Raw genomic sequence first — 18,312 nt, forward strand, 5'->3', positions numbered from 1 at the left:
AAAACTTTTTGTTAGTAGTCCCCCATGGACAACTCTACATTAGCACCTGAAAACTTTTTGTTAGTAGTCCACCATGGACAACTCTACATTAGCACCTAAAAACTTTTTGTTAGTAGTCCCCCATGGACAACTCTACATTAGCACCTGAAAACTTTTTGTTAGTAGTCCACCATGGACAACTCTACATTAGCACCTAAAAACTTTTTGTTAGTAGTCCACCATGGACAACTCTACATTAGCACCTAAAAACTGTTTGTTAGTAGTCCACCATGGACAACTCTACATTAGCACCTAAAAACTTTTTGTTAGTAGTCCACCATGGACAACTCTACATTAGCACCTAAAAACTGTTTGTTAGTAGTCCACCATGGACAACTCTACATTAGCACCTAAAAACTGTTAGTAGTCCATCATGGACAACTCTACATTAGCACCTAAAAACTGTTAGTAGTCCACCATGGACAACTCTACATTAGCACCTAAAAACTGTTTGTTAGTAGTCCACCATGGACAACTCTACATTAGCACCTAAAAACTTTTTGTTAGTAGTCCACCATGGACAACTCTACATTAGCACCTAAAAACTTTTTGTTAGTAGTCCACCATGGACAACTCTACATTAGCACCTAAAAACTGTTTGTTAGTAGTCCACCATGGACAACTCTACATTAGCACCTAAAAACTGTTAGTAGTCCATCATGGACAACTCTACATTAGCACCTAAAAACTGTTAGTAGTCCACCATGGACAACTCTACATTAGCACCTAAAAACTGTTTGTTAGTAGTCCACCATGGACAACTCTACATTAGCACCTAAAAACTTTTTGTTAGTAGTCCACCATGGACAACTCTACATTAGCACCTAAAAACTTTTTGTTAGTAGTCCACCATGGACAACTCTACATTAGCACCTAAAAACTGTTTGTTAGTAGTCCACCATGGACAACTCTACATTAGCACCTAAAAACTTTTTGTTAGTAGTCCCCCATGGACAACTCTACTAGACATCCCCTCGTCTTCCAGCTCACAGAACGGGAAAAAATATCGCGTACGCTAACATGGCAACTTTTCAATGTCAAAATTATTTTCTCGATTGTGCTTTGTAAGATGAATGATTGTGAGTGAAGTAAGATAAATGATTGTGGTGTAAGATGAATGATTGCAATTAACATTCATGTCCTATTTAAAGCTAGTAATGGCCTTGACCGCTAGTAAAAATGCCGGTATCCCCCCACCTCCCTAGACAAGGTAGTGGGGTCACATAATTTCACATTAGTTTTAAAATCAGTAGCCCATAGTATGACAAACTGCTATATGATATTGCATATGATATGTTCACATGTTTTGATATAACACTTCTATTTAAATCTGAAATTTCTTCAACATAACGGTACTTAAGTTACCACAGATAGACTGACATATCTCTATTCCAAATTTTTGCACAATTAGAAAACCTCCTCTATACTTGTATATCAAAATTAGAAAACCTCTATACTTGTATATCACAATTAGAAAACCTCCTCTATACTTGTATATCACAATTAGAAAACCTCCTCTATACTTGTATATCACAATTAGAAAACCTCCTCTATACTTGTATATCACAATTAGAAAACCTCCTCTATACTTGTATATCACAATTAGAAAACCTCTATACTTGTATATCACAATTAGAAAACCTCCTCTATACTTGTATATCACAATTAGAAAACCTCTATACTTTATCACAATTAGAAAACCTCCTCTATACTTGCATATCACAATTAGAAAACCTCTATACTTGTATATCACAATTAGAAAACCTCCTCTATACTTGTATATCACAATTAGAAAACCTCTATACTTGTATATCACAATTAGAAAACCTCCTCTATACTTGTATATCACAATTAGAAAACCTCCTCTATACTTGTATATCACAATTAGAAAACCTCCTCTATACTTGTATATCACAATTAGAAAACCTCCTCTATACTTGCATATCACAATTAGAAAACCTCTATACTTGTATATCACAATTAGAAAACCTCCTCTATACTTGTATATCACAATTAGAAAACCTCTATACTTGTATATCACAATTAGAAAACCTCCTCTATACTTGTATATCACAATTAGAAAACCTCCTCTATACTTGTATATCACAATTATAAAACCTCCTCTATACTTGTATATCACAATTAGAAAACCTCCTCTATACTTGTATATCACAATTAGAAAACCTCTATACTTGTATATCACAATTAGAAAACTTCCTCTATACTTGTATATCACAATTAGAAAACCTCTATACTTGTATATCAAAATTAGAAAACCTCCTCTATACTTGTATATCACAATTAGAAAACCTCCTCTATACTTGTATATCACAATTAGAAAACCTCCTCTATACTTGTATATCACAATTAGAAAACCTCCTCTATACTTGTATATCACAATTAGAAAACCTCTATACTTGTATATCACAATTAGAAAACCTCTATACTTGTATATCACAATTAGAAAACCTCCTCTATACTTGTATATCACAATTAGAAAACCTCCTCTATACTTGTATATCACAATTAGAAAACCTCCTCTATACTTGTATATCACAATTAGAAAACCTCTATACTTGTATATCACAATTAGAAAACCTCTATACTTGTATATCACAATTAGAAAACCTCTATACTTGTATATCACAATTAGAAAACCTCCTCTATACTTGTATATCACAATTAGAAAACCTCCTCTATACTTGTATATCACAATTAGAAAACCTCCTCTATACTTGTATATCACAATTAGAAAACCTCTATACTTGTATATCACAATTAGAAAACCTCTATACTTGTATATCACAATTAGAAAACCTCCTCTATACTTGTATATCACAATTAGAAAACCTCCTCTATACTTGTATATCACAATTAGAAAACCTCCTCTATACTTGTATATCACAATTAGAAAACCTCCTCTATACTTGTATATCACAATTAGAAAACCTCTATACTTGTATATCACAATTAGAAAACCTCTATACTTGTATATCACAATTAGAAAACCTCCTCTATACTTGTATATCACAATTAGAAAACCTCCTCTATACTTGTATATCACAATTAGAAAACCTCCTCTATACTTGTATATCACAATGCAAAAATGAAATTTAAGAAAGCAAAAAAAATAATATACATGAAAGTTTAGGCGAGATCACTCTATATTTATTTTCTTTTAGCACATCATATTATTCTTTTTAATAAAGTCCCTTGCTAGCCAAGGCCACTGCAAGAGACACACACACTAAATACACGACAATTATGACACTAATCAGTTTTTCAACAATCAACAATTATGACACTAGTCAGTTTTTCAACAATCAAAAATTACGACACTAGTCGGTTTTTCAACAATCAACAATTACGACACTAGTCGGTTTTTCAACAATCAACAATTACGACACTAGTCGGTTTTTCAACAATCAACAATTACGACACTAGTCGGTTTTTCAACAATCAACAATTACGACACTAGTCGGTTTTTCAACAATCAACAATTACGACACTAGTCAGTTTTTCAACAATCAAAAATTATGACACTAGTCAGTTTTTCAACAATCAAAAATTATGACACTAGTCAGTTTTTCAACAATCAACAATTACGACACTAGTCAGTTTTTCAACAATCAACAATTACGACACTAGTCGGTTTTTCAACAATCAAAAATTACGACACTAGTCAGTTTTTCAACAATCAACAATTACGACACTAGTCAGTTTTTCAACAATCAAAAATTACGACACTAGTCAGTTTTTCAACAATCAACAATTACGACACTAGTCAGTTTTTCAACAATCAACAATTACGACACTAGTCGGTTTTTCAACAATCAACAATTACGACACTAGTCGGTTTTTCAACAATCAACAATTACGACACTAGTCGGTTTTTCAACAATCAACAATTACGACACTAGTCAGTTTTTCAACAATCAAAAATTATGACACTAGTCAGTTTTTCAACAATCAACAATTACGACACTAGTCAGTTTTTCAACAATCAAAAATTATGACACTAGTCAGTTTTTCAACAATCAACAATTACGACACTAGTCAGTTTTTCAACAATCAACAATTACGACACTAGTCGGTTTTTCAACAATCAAAAATTACGACACTAGTCAGTTTTTCAACAATCAACAATTACGACACTAGTCAGTTTTTCAACAATCAAAAATTACGACACTAGTCAGTTTTTCAACAATCAACAATTACGACACTAGTCAGTTTTTCAACAATCAAAAATTATGACACTAGTCAGTTTTTCAACAATCAACAATTACGACACTAGTCAGTTTTTCAACAATCAACAATTACGACACTAGTCAGTTTTTCAACAATCAACAATTATGACACTAGTCAGTTTTTCAACAATCAACAATTACGACACTAGTCAGTTTTTCAACAATCAACAATTACGACACTAGTCAGTTTTTCAACAATCAACAATTATGACACTAGTCAGTTTTTCAACAATCAACAATTACGACACTAGTCAGATATTTCTGGCTAGTCACAGATGGCTATCTTCGCCTCCAGACTGTTGCATGAGCTACTGTCCACTGGTTCTTCCTCCTAGTCTCACGGATGATGAAGGGCATGTCTAAGCTCTGGAGCAGCTCAAAGTCTAAGCTCAACTCTTTCTGCAGGCCATCAAACCCTGTCACTGGATCTCCAGCTTCATCTCTACGCCCGCCCAGCCACTCACTCTGTGGGAACATGTGAGGGGAACGTGTGAGGGGAACGTGTGAGGGGAACATGTGAGGGGAACGTGTGAGGGGAAAATGTGAGTGGAACGTGTGAGGGGAACGTGTGAGGGGAACGTGTGAGGGGAGCGTGTGAGGGGAACGTGTGAGGGGAACGTGTGAGGGGAGCGTGTGAGGGGAACGTGTGAGGGGAACACGTGAGGGGAACGCGTGAGGGGAACGCGTGAGTGGAACGTGTGAGGGGAGCGTGTGAGGGGAACGTGTGAGGGGAATGCGTGAGGGGAATGCGTGAGGGGAACGCGTGAGTGGAACGTGTGAGTGGAACGTGTGAGGGGAACGTGTGAGGGGAATGCATGAGGGGAATGCATGAGGGGAATGTGTGGGGGGAACGTGTGGGGGGAGCGTGTGGGGGGAACGTGTGAGGGGAACGTGTGAGGGGAATGTGTGAGGGGAACGTTTCAGGGGAGCGTGTGGGGGGAAAGTGTGAGGGGAACATGTGAGGGGAACGTGTGAGGGGAAAGTTTGAAGGGAACATTCAAGTCAACAGCACAACACTAGAACAGGACATTACCCCCTGCCCCAACACTCGAACAGGACATTACCCCCTGCCCCAACACTAGAACAGGACATTACCCCCTGCCCCAACACTAGAACAGGACATTACCCCCTGCCCCAACACTAGAACAGGACATTACCCCCTGCCCCAACACTAGAACAGGACATTACCCCCTGCCCCAACACTCAAACAGGACATTACCCCCATGGGATTAGAAATTGACCCAAAATCTAACATGAGGAAATATTTTTTATGTAAATCGCTTGATTGACATTCTACTGAATGGTAAGGTGTGGAATCTGATTTACATCAACATTCACACACATAGATATGCACAAAGACACATATCCAAGCCACCTTATCAGTAAATTCTGTCATCCAGGTGTAGGGGGCGGTGATAACGAGCAGCGCCCCGGGGCGTGGCATGAGCCGTGTCAGCTGAGACAGGAACTGGCGCGGGTGGTGCAGACGACAGATCAGGTTAGCTGCCAGGACAAGGTCAAAAGCACCAAGGTCAGGCCTCAACTTGCAGGCATCACCCTGTTCAAAGGTGACACGCACACGCTCCTGCAACAGTCAGGTATAGAGGTGATACAAACAAGAAATGAACGTACAAGGTATAGAGGTGATACAAGGTGACACAAACAAGAAATGAACGTACAAGGTATAGAGGTGATACAAACAAGAAATGAACGTACAAGGTATAGAGGTGATACAAGGTGACACAAACAAGAAATGAACGTACAAGGTATAGAGGTGATACAAACAAGAAATGAACCTACAAGGTATAGAGGTGATACAAACAAGAAATGAATGTACAAGGTATAGAGGTGATACAAACAAGAAATGAACATACAAGGTATAGAAGTGATACAAACAAGAAATGAATGTTCAAGGTATAGAGGTGATACAAACAAGAAATGAATGTACAAGGTATAGAGGTGATACAAACAAGAAATGAACTTACAAGGTATAGAGGTGATACAAACAAGAAATGAACCTACAAGGTATAGAGGCTAGAGGTGATACAAACAAGAAATGAACATACAAGGTATAGAGGTGATACAAGCAAGAAATGAACCTACAAGGTATAGAGGTGATACAAACAAGAAATGAACCTACAAGGTATAGAGGTGATACAAACAAGAAATGAACCTACTAGGTATAGAGGCTAGAGGTGATACAATCAAGAAATGAACATACAAGGTATAGAGGTGATACAAGCAAGAAATGAACCTACAAGGTATAGAGGTGATACAAACAAGAAATGAATGTACAAGGTATAGAGGTGATACAAACAAGAAATGAATGTTCAAGGTATAGAGGTGATACAAACAAGAAATGAACCTACAAGGTATAGAGGCTAGAGGTGATACAAACAAGAAATGAACCTACAAGGTATAGAGGTGATACAAACAAGAAATGAACCTACAAGGTATAGAGGTGCTAGAAACAAGAAATGAACCTACAAGGTATAGAGGTGATACAAACAAGAAATGAACGTACAAGGTATAGAGGTGATACAAACAAGAAATGAACGTACAAGGTATAGAGGTGATACAAACAAGAAATGAACCTACAAGGTATAGAGGTGATACAAACAAGAAATGATCCTACAAGGTATAGAGGCTAGAGGTGATACAAACAAGAAATGAACCTACAAGGTATAGAGGTGATACAAACAAGTAATGAACCTACAAGGTATAGAGGTGATACAAGGTGATACAAACAAGAAATGAACCTACAAGGTATAGAGGTGATACAAGGTGATACAAACAAGAAATGAACGTATAAGGTATAGAGGTGATACAAACAAGAAATGAACCTACAAGGTATAGAGGTGATGCAAACAAGAAATGAACCTACAAGGTATAGAGGTGATAGAAACAAGAAATGAACCTACAAGGTATAGAGGTGATACAAACAAGAAATGAACGTACAAGGTATAGAGGCTAGAGGTGATACAAACAAGAAATGAACCTACAAGGTATAGAGGTGATACAAACAAGAAATGAACCTACAAGGTATAGAGGTGATACAAACAAGAAATGAATGTTCAAGGTATAGAGGTGATACAAACAAGAAATGAACCTACAAGGTATAGAGGCTAGAGGTGATACAAACAAGAAATGAACCTACAAGGTATAGAGGTGATACAAACAAGAAATGAACCTACAAGGTATAGAGGTGCTAGAAACAAGAAATGAACCTACAAGGTATAGAGGTGATACAAACAAGAAATGAACGTACAAGGTATAGAGGTGATACAAACAAGAAATGAACGTACAAGGTATAGAGGTGATACAAACAAGAAATGAACCTACAAGGTATAGAGGTGATACAAACAAGAAATGATCCTACAAGGTATAGAGGCTAGAGGTGATACAAACAAGAAATGAACCTACAAGGTATAGAGGTGATACAAACAAGTAATGAACCTACAAGGTATAGAGGTGATACAAGGTGATACAAACAAGAAATGAACCTACAAGGTATAGAGGTGATACAAGGTGATACAAACAAGAAATGAACGTACAAGGTATAGAGGTGATACAAACAAGAAATGAACCTACAAGGTATAGAGGTGATGCAAACAAGAAATGAACCTACAAGGTATAGAGGTGATAGAAACAAGAAATGAACCTACAAGGTATAGAGGTGATACAAACAAGAAACGAACGTACAAGGTATAGAGGTGATACAAGCAAGAAATGAACCTACAAGGTATAGAGGCTAGAGGTGATACAAACAAGAAATGAACGTACAAGGTATAGAGGTGATACAAACAAGAAATGAACGTACAAGGTATAGAGGTGATACAAACAAGAAATGAACCTACAAGGTATAGAGGTGATACAAACAAGAAATGAACGTACAAGGTATAGAGGTGATACAAACAAGAAATGAACCTACAAGGTATAGAGGTGGTACAAACAAGAAATGAACGTACAAGGTATAGAGGTGATACAAACAAGAAATGAACCTACAAGGTATAGAGGTGATACAAGCAAGAAATGAACCTACAAGGTATAGAGGTGATACAAACAAGAAATGAACCTACAAGGTATAGAGGTGATACAAGCAAGAAATGAACCTACAAGGTATAGAGGTGATACAAACAATAAATGAATGTACAAGGTATAGAGGCTAGAGGTGATACAAACAAGAAATGAACCTACAAGGTATAGAGGTGATACAAACAAGAAATGAACGTACAAGGTATAGAGGTGATACAAACAAGAAATGAACCTACAAGGTATAGAGGTGGTACAAGCAAGAAATGAACCTACAAGGTATAGAGGTGATACAAGGTGATACAAGCAAGAAATGAACCTACAATATCTTGAGGGACCTGTGCCAGAGCTGGCCTGAAGAGATCTCCCTCCTCCAGCAACTCGTAGTCCACCTGTCCTGTGTCCCTCAGTCTGTTGGCGCAGTCAATGAAGGACTGGCTGTAGTCAATGCCCAGCACCTGGTCCACCCCACGGGCCAGCTCAAAGCTTGATCTGCCTACAGCACATCCAATGTCTAAAGCACGGCTCGGCGCGCCTTCCTGAAAACAAGGTCAAGGATGAGTCTCTGTAATTACACTAAAAATGTGAGCAAAATTTTAAACTTCTAGCAAACCCGATAACAATGCATAAAATTAATCAAGGCCTCATTAGATTTAAAAAAAAATTTATTGCGAAAGTAACATAATTTCAGAGTATTCATTTAGTTATAGCCTCATCAACTCTCCCAAGTAGCGTCGCTAAGTCGGGTGTCACCTGCTTCGACACCTAATGGTGTTACCCCCCCCCCCCCCCTAACAAAAAGTATCAGAGCTGTATGTAAGACAGCTGTATGTAAAAGTGTTGACTCTATAATTGGCAGGTTTACGCCCAGGTGTCACCCCCTCCCCCATATCGGAATCTTTGATTTTCACTTAATAAGACGTTTTAACTCTAATCAATCATTAATTAAATTGACAAAAAGCATTTTCTACTATATATTTTTCACCCGGTGCGGTTCCGCACCCCCAGCCTCGAGACGCCTCTGCCTGTGTTTCCAAACTTGTTCCGTTCACCGCATCCTTTTTAACCTAATACTCTCAAATATGGACAACCTAGAGCTGAGAGACAATAGGCATCAAAGGTCTATGTAATCATACTCAATTTTTAAAAAATCTTTTAAATAAACCGGGAGAGTGATCTGCCCTAAACTTTCTCGAATATTCTTATATAACACTATATGGGATGGCGACTCGGGATATAGACATGATTTTTAATCCATTTTTAATTACTTAATATAAGCTTTTTAAAATAGAAAAGAATCTCGAAGAAAAAAAAAATGCGCACCAAATGAATGGCAAACATTCTTCTTCTATATATATAATTCTCTTCATGGGGACCATAAGAGACACCACGCAGCGTAGCCACCACCCTCATCCCCACCTGTCAGGTGAGCTAGGGTTCACCCCAAATGTTTACAATATTAGAGCCGGTTCGAATAAGTGACGGCTATTAGGGGCAGATAACTTAGTTTTTAAAAGATTTGAAACTAAGGGGAGATAAGTTCTGCTTGATATTTTCATTGTCGTCTGTAAACGGCTGCTTTCACTGGGCGGGGTGGGGGAGTCAGGGCGTGGGGTAGTGTCGATTTCACAAATTATGAATTCTTGATAAGTAGAAAATAAAGAAACTAGATTGCCCCCCCCCCCTCCACCCACCCTGAAGCACATCTGTTTGACATTTTCGGGTTTGGGGTGGGCTTAATTTTCTGGGGAGGGCTCAGCCACTGGTAAAAGTATATGTTTTCTATAAATTGTTTTCACTGAAGGGGACAGTACACTGGTAAAAGTATATGTTTTCTATACATTGTATTTCACTGAAGGGGACAGTACACTGGTAAAAGTCTATGTTTTCTATAAATTGTATTTCACTGAAGGGGACAGTACACTGGTAAAAGTATATGTTTTCTATACATTGTATTTCACTGAAGGGGACAGTACACGTGCTAAATTCAACACCATTTTTCGAACAAAACATCATTTCGATCTATTCGTTAAACAAAAGTCCCAACTATTTTGTACCAATAGTTGGTGGGCAGAGGTAAACATCGAATACTAATGAATGCAGGAAGCACACAAAACATAAAACCATGCTGTATTAAATTAACTAATTAAAAATACTTTGATAAACAAAACAAAAATTAACTCATACAAAGTGTATGCCTAATAAAAATACCAGCTGATAAAAATAAAGTAAATAGCTAGGCATAAATAGAGAGCCCAGAAATGACGTTACAATTTTCAGAAGATTTCCCCTCCCCCAATGCTAACTAAAACCCAGATGTTCTGCTACACCCTCAACCCTAAATCACCATTTCTAACAAAAACAAACGTCATGTTCTTCATCAATTTTTATTCTATAAAAATATAACAAAATAAATAAATTATTTTAAACCTTCCGTATTTTGAGTCTGACGTCATTTATGGACAACCTAATAATGACAAGTTAATCAACACAAATGTTGGACCTCCCAACAGTTGTTATGTCTTGGAAATAGAGATAAATATAGCCTTCATTTCAAGACAGCTAAGAATATTAACAACAAAAGTTAACACAATATACATACAAATAGACATTTGTTCAAGGGAAACGATTTTAATTTTTGTTTGTCAATATGGCCGCTTTTTAAAATTTACTAATATTTACCTCAAACACCTTGTTTAAAGTTAGTATCATAATAATTTCGATTGCATTTGCCATTGATTGTTATTTATAAATGTATTATCTGTTACATTTTGTAATATTTGACATCAATTTACGTATTTCAAAAATGTATTCATTTGTTACCTACAGTGCCGCCGGATTATGCTAATAAATTTAATTTATTTAATGCTAAAATAAAACGGGTAAAACCTTAGTTACTTAGTTTACTTTAGCGTCGTAAATTCGACTAAAACTAGTAATGTGTGTGAGGGGGGGGGGGGGAATTAATGAATGTGTCTTTAAATATGAGTATATTTTAATAGAGTATTATAGATAATTGGGTAAAATCTTAGTTTAGCGTCGTAAATTCGGCCAAAACTAGTAATGTGGGAGAGAGTGAATTAATGAATATGTCATTAAATAAGAGTATATTTTCGTATATTTTGATAAAATATTATAGATAATTGAATAATAGATCACCATTTATGACTAAATCAATTTAAATATCCTAAAATTAATTTGTATCAACCATGTTCGAGATAGTAAATTTGCTATTAAAAACAGCAGTCATCTTAAGAAAATGTTATTTAGAGTAGCTTCCCTTTCATTTCTATTCGTATGAAAATGTATTTAAATATGATTGTCTTGTTATATAGTTGTCTTGTTGTATACTCCGTATTACAAAGCAATTTTTTAAAAAATTCTGCCCTTTAAAAACTGAATTTCCTAACAAACAACTTTATTAATTCTAGAAGCATTGTGCGATGCAACTTGTATCCATGTAGCCTATTAAATCACGTTTTTTTTTTTTTACTAATGTTTATTTGATCTTACTATTACTATATAGTTTGAGTTTTTTCTTATTGTTTGAATGTTCACTATTTTCATTTCAGGTTTTTCTTTTCATCAATTAGTGATTCTATCGTAACTTATGACATTTTTTTTACTTCTCTTTACCTTAATTAAACCCCAACCTCCGTCATATTTTTGTTGTCAATGTCACAACAAGTCATAATGTAAAAAATTACGCTTCACTCTGCCTTATCTTAGATCTCTAACCATAATTTTGACAACATTAAATGTTTGTCATCATTTATATATACAGAGAGACAAAATGTATTTTCCACCAGCTTCCCTCGTAAAACATCATCTAAAACAATGAGCCAGTCCACCCCTTAAGTGCGTGTTGTCATTATGGTCGATCGCAAGTCTCCACCTGTCAAACACATTTTGGTTATCCTTTGTTGTCAAATTGTCAATATCAAGTACCCAAGTGAGTGATATGGGGTTGTCCATAAATGATGTCACATATGATTTGCTACGGGAGTGAGTGGAGATTTGTGACGTCAATTCAGGCGGCTCTGCAAATTATGACGTGTCGGTATCATGAAAATTTAGTAATGTTCCATCGTTTGAGGAAATTTATTTTCTTGGACTTAAATTGAAATATCATGTTGACTGTCTGGCTCTTAATTTCCGAATATCACTTTTAATGCATCAAGATTCAGAGACGTAGCGAACCTTCTCGGCGCCCGGGGACAAACTTTCGATTTGCACCCCCCTCAACCTTTTGATTTGCACCCCCCTTCAAACTTTCGATTTGCACCCCCCCCCCCTCAAACTTTCGATTACTTTTTCCAACCCATTTTGGGTGCCCCCTAAGGTCGGCACCCGGGGACATATGTCCCCCCCCCCCATCGCTACGCCTCTGCGTCACACCTCAGCCTACAACCCCCCCCCTCATCACACAACGTCACAAAATTACGGACCCCCCTCCGCCCTACGAGTGTGACGTCATTTATGGACGACCCCCAGGCATATATTAAATCAATACAAAACAATCATATTAAACCACAAAATCAACACAAAAGACATGCGAATAGACAATTTATGGTTTTTGAAACATGGCCGCTGCTTGTATTTACTCATTGTTGTCTCGAACGGGGTAGTTTAAAGTTTATTCCAGGATATTTTTTATTGTTTTTGTCGTGGATTGTGATTTGTTATTCAATTATCTGTTATATTATGTAAAATATGACATAAATATGGCCACATGAAAGAAATATTCATTAGTTACCTTCATCGCACATTACTAGCTACGTTGGAATTTACGACGCTAAACTAAGATTTTACCGATAATTGAATAATAGATCAATATTTATGATTAAATCAATTCAATTATCATGAAATTAATTTTTATGAACCCTTTTCGAGATAGTAAATTTACTGTTAAAAACACCAGCCATCCTAAGAAAATATTATTTAGAGTAGCTTCCCTTTCATTTATTTATATTCGTATGTAAATGTATGTAAATATGATTGTCTTGTTGTATAGGCCTACAAAGCATTTTTTTTAAAAATTCTGACATTTAAAAACTTATTTTACTGACAAACAACATCAACAAATCTAAAAGTATTGTGAGATGCAACTTGTATCCATGTATGAAAATCACGTTTTTTAGTACTAATGTTTATTTGATCATTACCATTACTATACAGTTTGAGCTTTTTCTTATTGTTTGAATGTTCGCTATTTTCATTTCAGGTTTTCTTTTCAATAATGAGTGTTTCAATCGTAAATTATGACAGTTTATTTTTTACTTCTCTTTACCTTAATTAAACCCCAACCGCCATCATATTTTCGTTGTCAATGTCACAAAAAGTCACGTTTTTCATAATTTTTATATACAGAGAGACACAATGTATTATCCACCAGCTTCCCCCTAAAACATCATCTAAAACAATCAGCCACTCCACCCTTTCAGTACGTGTTCTTTTATCCCATGTCTCCACCTTTCAGACACATTTTGGCTATCGTTTGTTTTCAAAATGTCAAACACCCAAATGAGTGATATGAGGCTCTCCATAAATGATGTCACATCTGATTTGCTACGGGAGTGAGTGAAGATTTGTGACGTCAACTCAGCCGGGTCCACAATTTAAGACGTGTCGGTCTCATGAAAGGAGGTGTACGGGGAAAATACCAAGGTCATTGACGGAGAGCCTCTATAATGCTATGTTCAATCAAAATAACGATAAATAAGCATTAGTATACGTATAACTTGCTGAAAACATTTGGCAAAACGGCCTCAATTCATTATCCCCGTCAAAAAGGCTTGCCACCAATTGCCTGCCGACGAATAAGCCGCGTCTAATGCGGGGCGTTAGGAATACGGCCATTAGCATGGGGCCGCGTTAGAGCACCAGTAGGCTATCGCGCTTTGTAAGATGACGTAAATACTTTCATTTAATTTCGCGAAACTGCGCACAAATTTTGTGATGTTCCATCTTTTGTGGATTTTTTTTTCTTGGACTTAAATTGAAATATCATGTTGACTGTTAGGCCAAATACACAGCTCTTAATTTTCGAATGTCAGTTTTAATGTGTTAAGATTCTGAATTGTAATTTACTTAATATAAGTGTCATCTTATCGTTAATTGTGCTTTTTATACAGCGCAGGGCAGCTTCAAAATCGGACGGCCATCCTATTGTCGCCAAGCTCCTTAATGACAAGTTTCTTTTGAAGCTTTATGGGTAGTCCAGTTCTATAAGGTGGGAGCTTAATACATTTTTAAAGGGCCGAAAGTCTCAAGACAGCAGCTTGCAGAAATAACTACGTACGTTTAAATGGACGAGTAATGGATGGGTTGGGTGCTGTTTAATTAAACACCAACATAATTAATCAAATTAAACGTCGCATAAGCGTCAAAACGGCAGTGCTTGTTTTGTTTTTTCTATAAAATTAGCCTAACGGTCGGCGGTACCAGTACATGATGTCACGCGCGAGCGTTATCTCGGTGACGTTGTGCTAAGTGTGGGATGAAACGGTTGGGTTCAAGAAATACGACTCAGCATGCTTTGTACATTTCTCGACCCTTTTTAATAGTTCTATCGTCCCCACTGACAAAATGGATCACCAATGAATGACGCGTCATACTTCTACAGCTAGTCTTTCTCCCACAACCATCCCGTTTTCACGAAAAAAAAAACCTGACCCGTCTCAAAATCACATCGCTGAGTTCTTCTCAATCTCTCCCCACCACAAATCACAATTTCTATCTGAAACAATAACTGTGGGTTTCGGGGGTCATACTTAAAAAAATTATGTTTATCATTATATTTGTTCTGTAATAGTGCGCGCTGTCATAACTATCTTAGCCCCGTAAGAGCGACGTCCTTTATGGGCGATCTAATATTGGTTGGATTACTGCAAAAAAAGTGTTCAAAAGTTCGACCTTGAAACAATTGTTGTGGTCTTAGATGCACAATATAAAGGTCTAATAGTCATTCATTTCAATCATATTGAGAAAAAAAGAAAAATTGTGATACAAGCATATATTAAAACAATACAAAACAACCATATTAAACTACAAAAATCAACACAACAGACAAGCGAATAGACAATTTTTCAAGGGAAACTACTCTATTATTGTTTTTGAATCTTGGCCGCTGCTTGTATTTACTCGTTTTCTGGAACAGGGTAGTTTAAATTTTATTCTAGGATATTTTTGACTAGTTTGGTCATGGATTGTGATTTTTATTCAATTATCTGTTATATTATGTAAAATATGTAATAAATATAGGGCGAAATGAAAGAAATATTCATTAGTTACCTCCAACGCACATTACTAGCTTCGTTGGAATTTACAAAGCTAAACTGAGGTTTTACCCTAAAACTATAGATTACTGGGTAAAATCAGAATATAGCGTCCATTATTATTCCGGAATTGTACATCAGTAAAAAAAAAAAAAAACAACAACAGTAAAACCATGGCTTAGTCTGCCGAGCCGTTCCGGAAACCACCAAAAATACTGTAAACCATCATTTATTTGCCGCCATATTATTTTTAGGCCGCATTTGCGCGGTTCGCTCTGCGTTACGCCAACTCTTGACCCTAGGTGGCACGCGATCGTGTTAGCAATTTAATGTTGACATGGATCTAGATCTAGTTTAAGTGTATTATTTCAACACCTAAGAATCTAGATCTAGTCTAGTGCTTGTAAAAAAAAACAGTACAGTGTCAGTAGTGGGTCAGATGATAGTCCTAGATCTAGCAGCAATCATGCTAAATCAAACTGCCCTTTAGTAAATTGTTGTTACAGCTATCTAGCATGCGTGATAGTTGGTATAAGTCTATATTATTAATCCTCAATTTGCTTGAGTGGGGAGGGGGGGGGGGGGGGGAGAAGTGAAGACACAGACGATCTCGTGAACTTGTGTTCATTCTATGACGTATGCTTTAGGCCTGCTGAACTCAGTGACCTCGCCGATCGTGGGCTGTTGTGGGATTTTTCACTCACGTGATAGTAAACGTAAGCATGCAATCACGCCAGTGACGATGTTTGGAAATTTTATTTAAAAAAAAAGAATAACAGGTCATGTTTTTAATATGAAAAAATAAAACGTAAAAATGAATTGGAAAAGGAAAAAGTAAGCATTTTCAATCACTTGATGGCAAATCCAACCTGCGAGACGCGTAGTCACTTCATTACGGGCCACGCTCTGCGAGAGGTGTAGTGCGAGAGGTGTAGTCACTTTGTTATTTTTAATACATACAATACATAATGTTTAAAAAATGTGAATGGATTAATTTTAGTTGCATTTTAAATACTGTTTTGCTAATTATTTTGTATTTCTAATTATTTTAACTGTATGTGCTAATTATTGCTGCTACTTAACATTGTTCTAGTTCTTCTTAGTACTTTAACTTTAAGTTTATAGTAAATCTAATCGTCTTATTAAATTTTACTAGACTAGATCTAGAATCTGGATCTAGAATCTAGATCTCTAGTTGTCGCAAATCTTCTGCAAGTTTTTTTCTGGGTTTCTTAAAAAAACACATTAATTAATACACTCGACTTAATTTATAATATTTATATTTACTAATTGTTGCTAATTTTTGTGTCAATTAAACATTAAATTAAGTTAAACCATTAATTTAATGCACTTGACTCATTTTTATTTCAACGGTCAAATAAAATATGGTTTACAGTAACGAATGTTACCGAAACTCAACAAACATTACCAGATAATTTCCGACGCTATATCGCGATTTTACCGATAACTGATTACCCCTTTTTTCGCTCATATCTATTATCTAGAACTAATAAAATTATCTAAAACTAGATCTAGAACTATTGCCTAACAGCTAGACTAGAACTAGCTAAACAAAAAAAAAAAAAATGCAGGCCTACCTGATGACGAAAATGTTTTAAACATAGGTCAGCACATCGTTTAGGGAAATCAAGCGCATCTTTTGGACCAAAATCATATGGCATAAGCTCATCTGGCTGACCATAGTGAAAGGCTAAGTATTCACTCAACACTTTCTTCGATTCATACACTTGGGACGACATGTCAACAGCCGGTAGGCCTAGTCAAACTCAGGACCTCATGTGCAACGACAGTAAGAAAGAATCAATATTTTTTTTCTTTCTTTTTGACACAGCTGGTAGTGGTCAGGCCAAAGAACGACAGCTGACTGCTGGAGTCCGGTCAAACGTTCGTTGCAAGTTTAGGCCTAATCTATTAAAATTAAGTTAGATCTAACTGTTATTATTTAGATCTAGACTCTAGATCTAAATCAAGATCAAGCTTTTTTTTTAAAAACCATGTCGGACAGGATACAGATCCAGCTACCGGCCATTTTCAAAGTAAAAAAAAAAGAGAATGTAGGCCTATACACTAAAGAATAGGCCAATATTAATATATTAATATACAGTGGCGTAGCTAGGTCCGGTGTCACCCGGTGTGGCACTTAATGGTGTCATATATATATATATATATATATATATATATATATATATATATATATATATATATATATATATATATATATATATATATATATATATATATATATATTAGATGCATACTCGTGCTCCGCCACGGTAAATCTTTTTTGGTGTACCAACTTGGGAACAGAACAAAACTAAACACAACACACACATAAACATAAAAGAAAACACAAACATAAAAGAACACACAAACAGAACACTCATAACATAAACACAACTTAAATGCAAACATTGTTACGTCCAGGTTAGTTTCAGATAAACAACAACGCTTCGTGACTATGTTCACTACTTTTATTCCGTCTCAAATATATACATTCCAGAATTGCCCTCGTCCTAACCGCTATCATTTCCCGTTAAATGTAATTATGGTGGTGATTTTGGTTTTAGTATCCTTCCTCAAAGGGCCATATATATATATATATATATATATATATATATATATATATATATATATATATGGTGCTGCCCTGTCAAAACGGCCCGGGACAAATCGACCCCGTCAAAACGGCCCCGTTA

General features: G+C 36.2%; 1 protein-coding gene across 1 annotated transcript; it reads right to left on the reverse strand.

The window, feature by feature from the left end:
- Positions 1 to 3,182: 3,182 nt before the first annotated feature.
- On the reverse strand, positions 3,183 to 17,488 carry LOC131935705 (uncharacterized). Its single transcript, XM_059292250.1, has 4 exons — positions 17,194 to 17,488; positions 8,642 to 8,857; positions 5,662 to 5,871; positions 3,183 to 4,751 (listed from the first exon to the last, which is right to left on the reverse strand). The coding sequence occupies exons 1-4, from the start codon at positions 17,353 to 17,355 to the stop codon at positions 4,566 to 4,568; spliced, it is 774 nt and encodes a 257-aa protein (XP_059148233.1). The 5' UTR covers positions 17,356 to 17,488; the 3' UTR covers positions 3,183 to 4,565.
- Between the last annotated feature and the right edge of the window lie 824 nt (positions 17,489 to 18,312).

This window comes from Physella acuta, unplaced genomic scaffold, assembly GCF_028476545.2.
Source record: "Physella acuta isolate Inbredline_101_S28 unplaced genomic scaffold, ASM2847654v3 ptg000155l, whole genome shotgun sequence".
NCBI classification, from domain to species: domain Eukaryota; kingdom Metazoa; phylum Mollusca; class Gastropoda; family Physidae; genus Physella; species Physella acuta.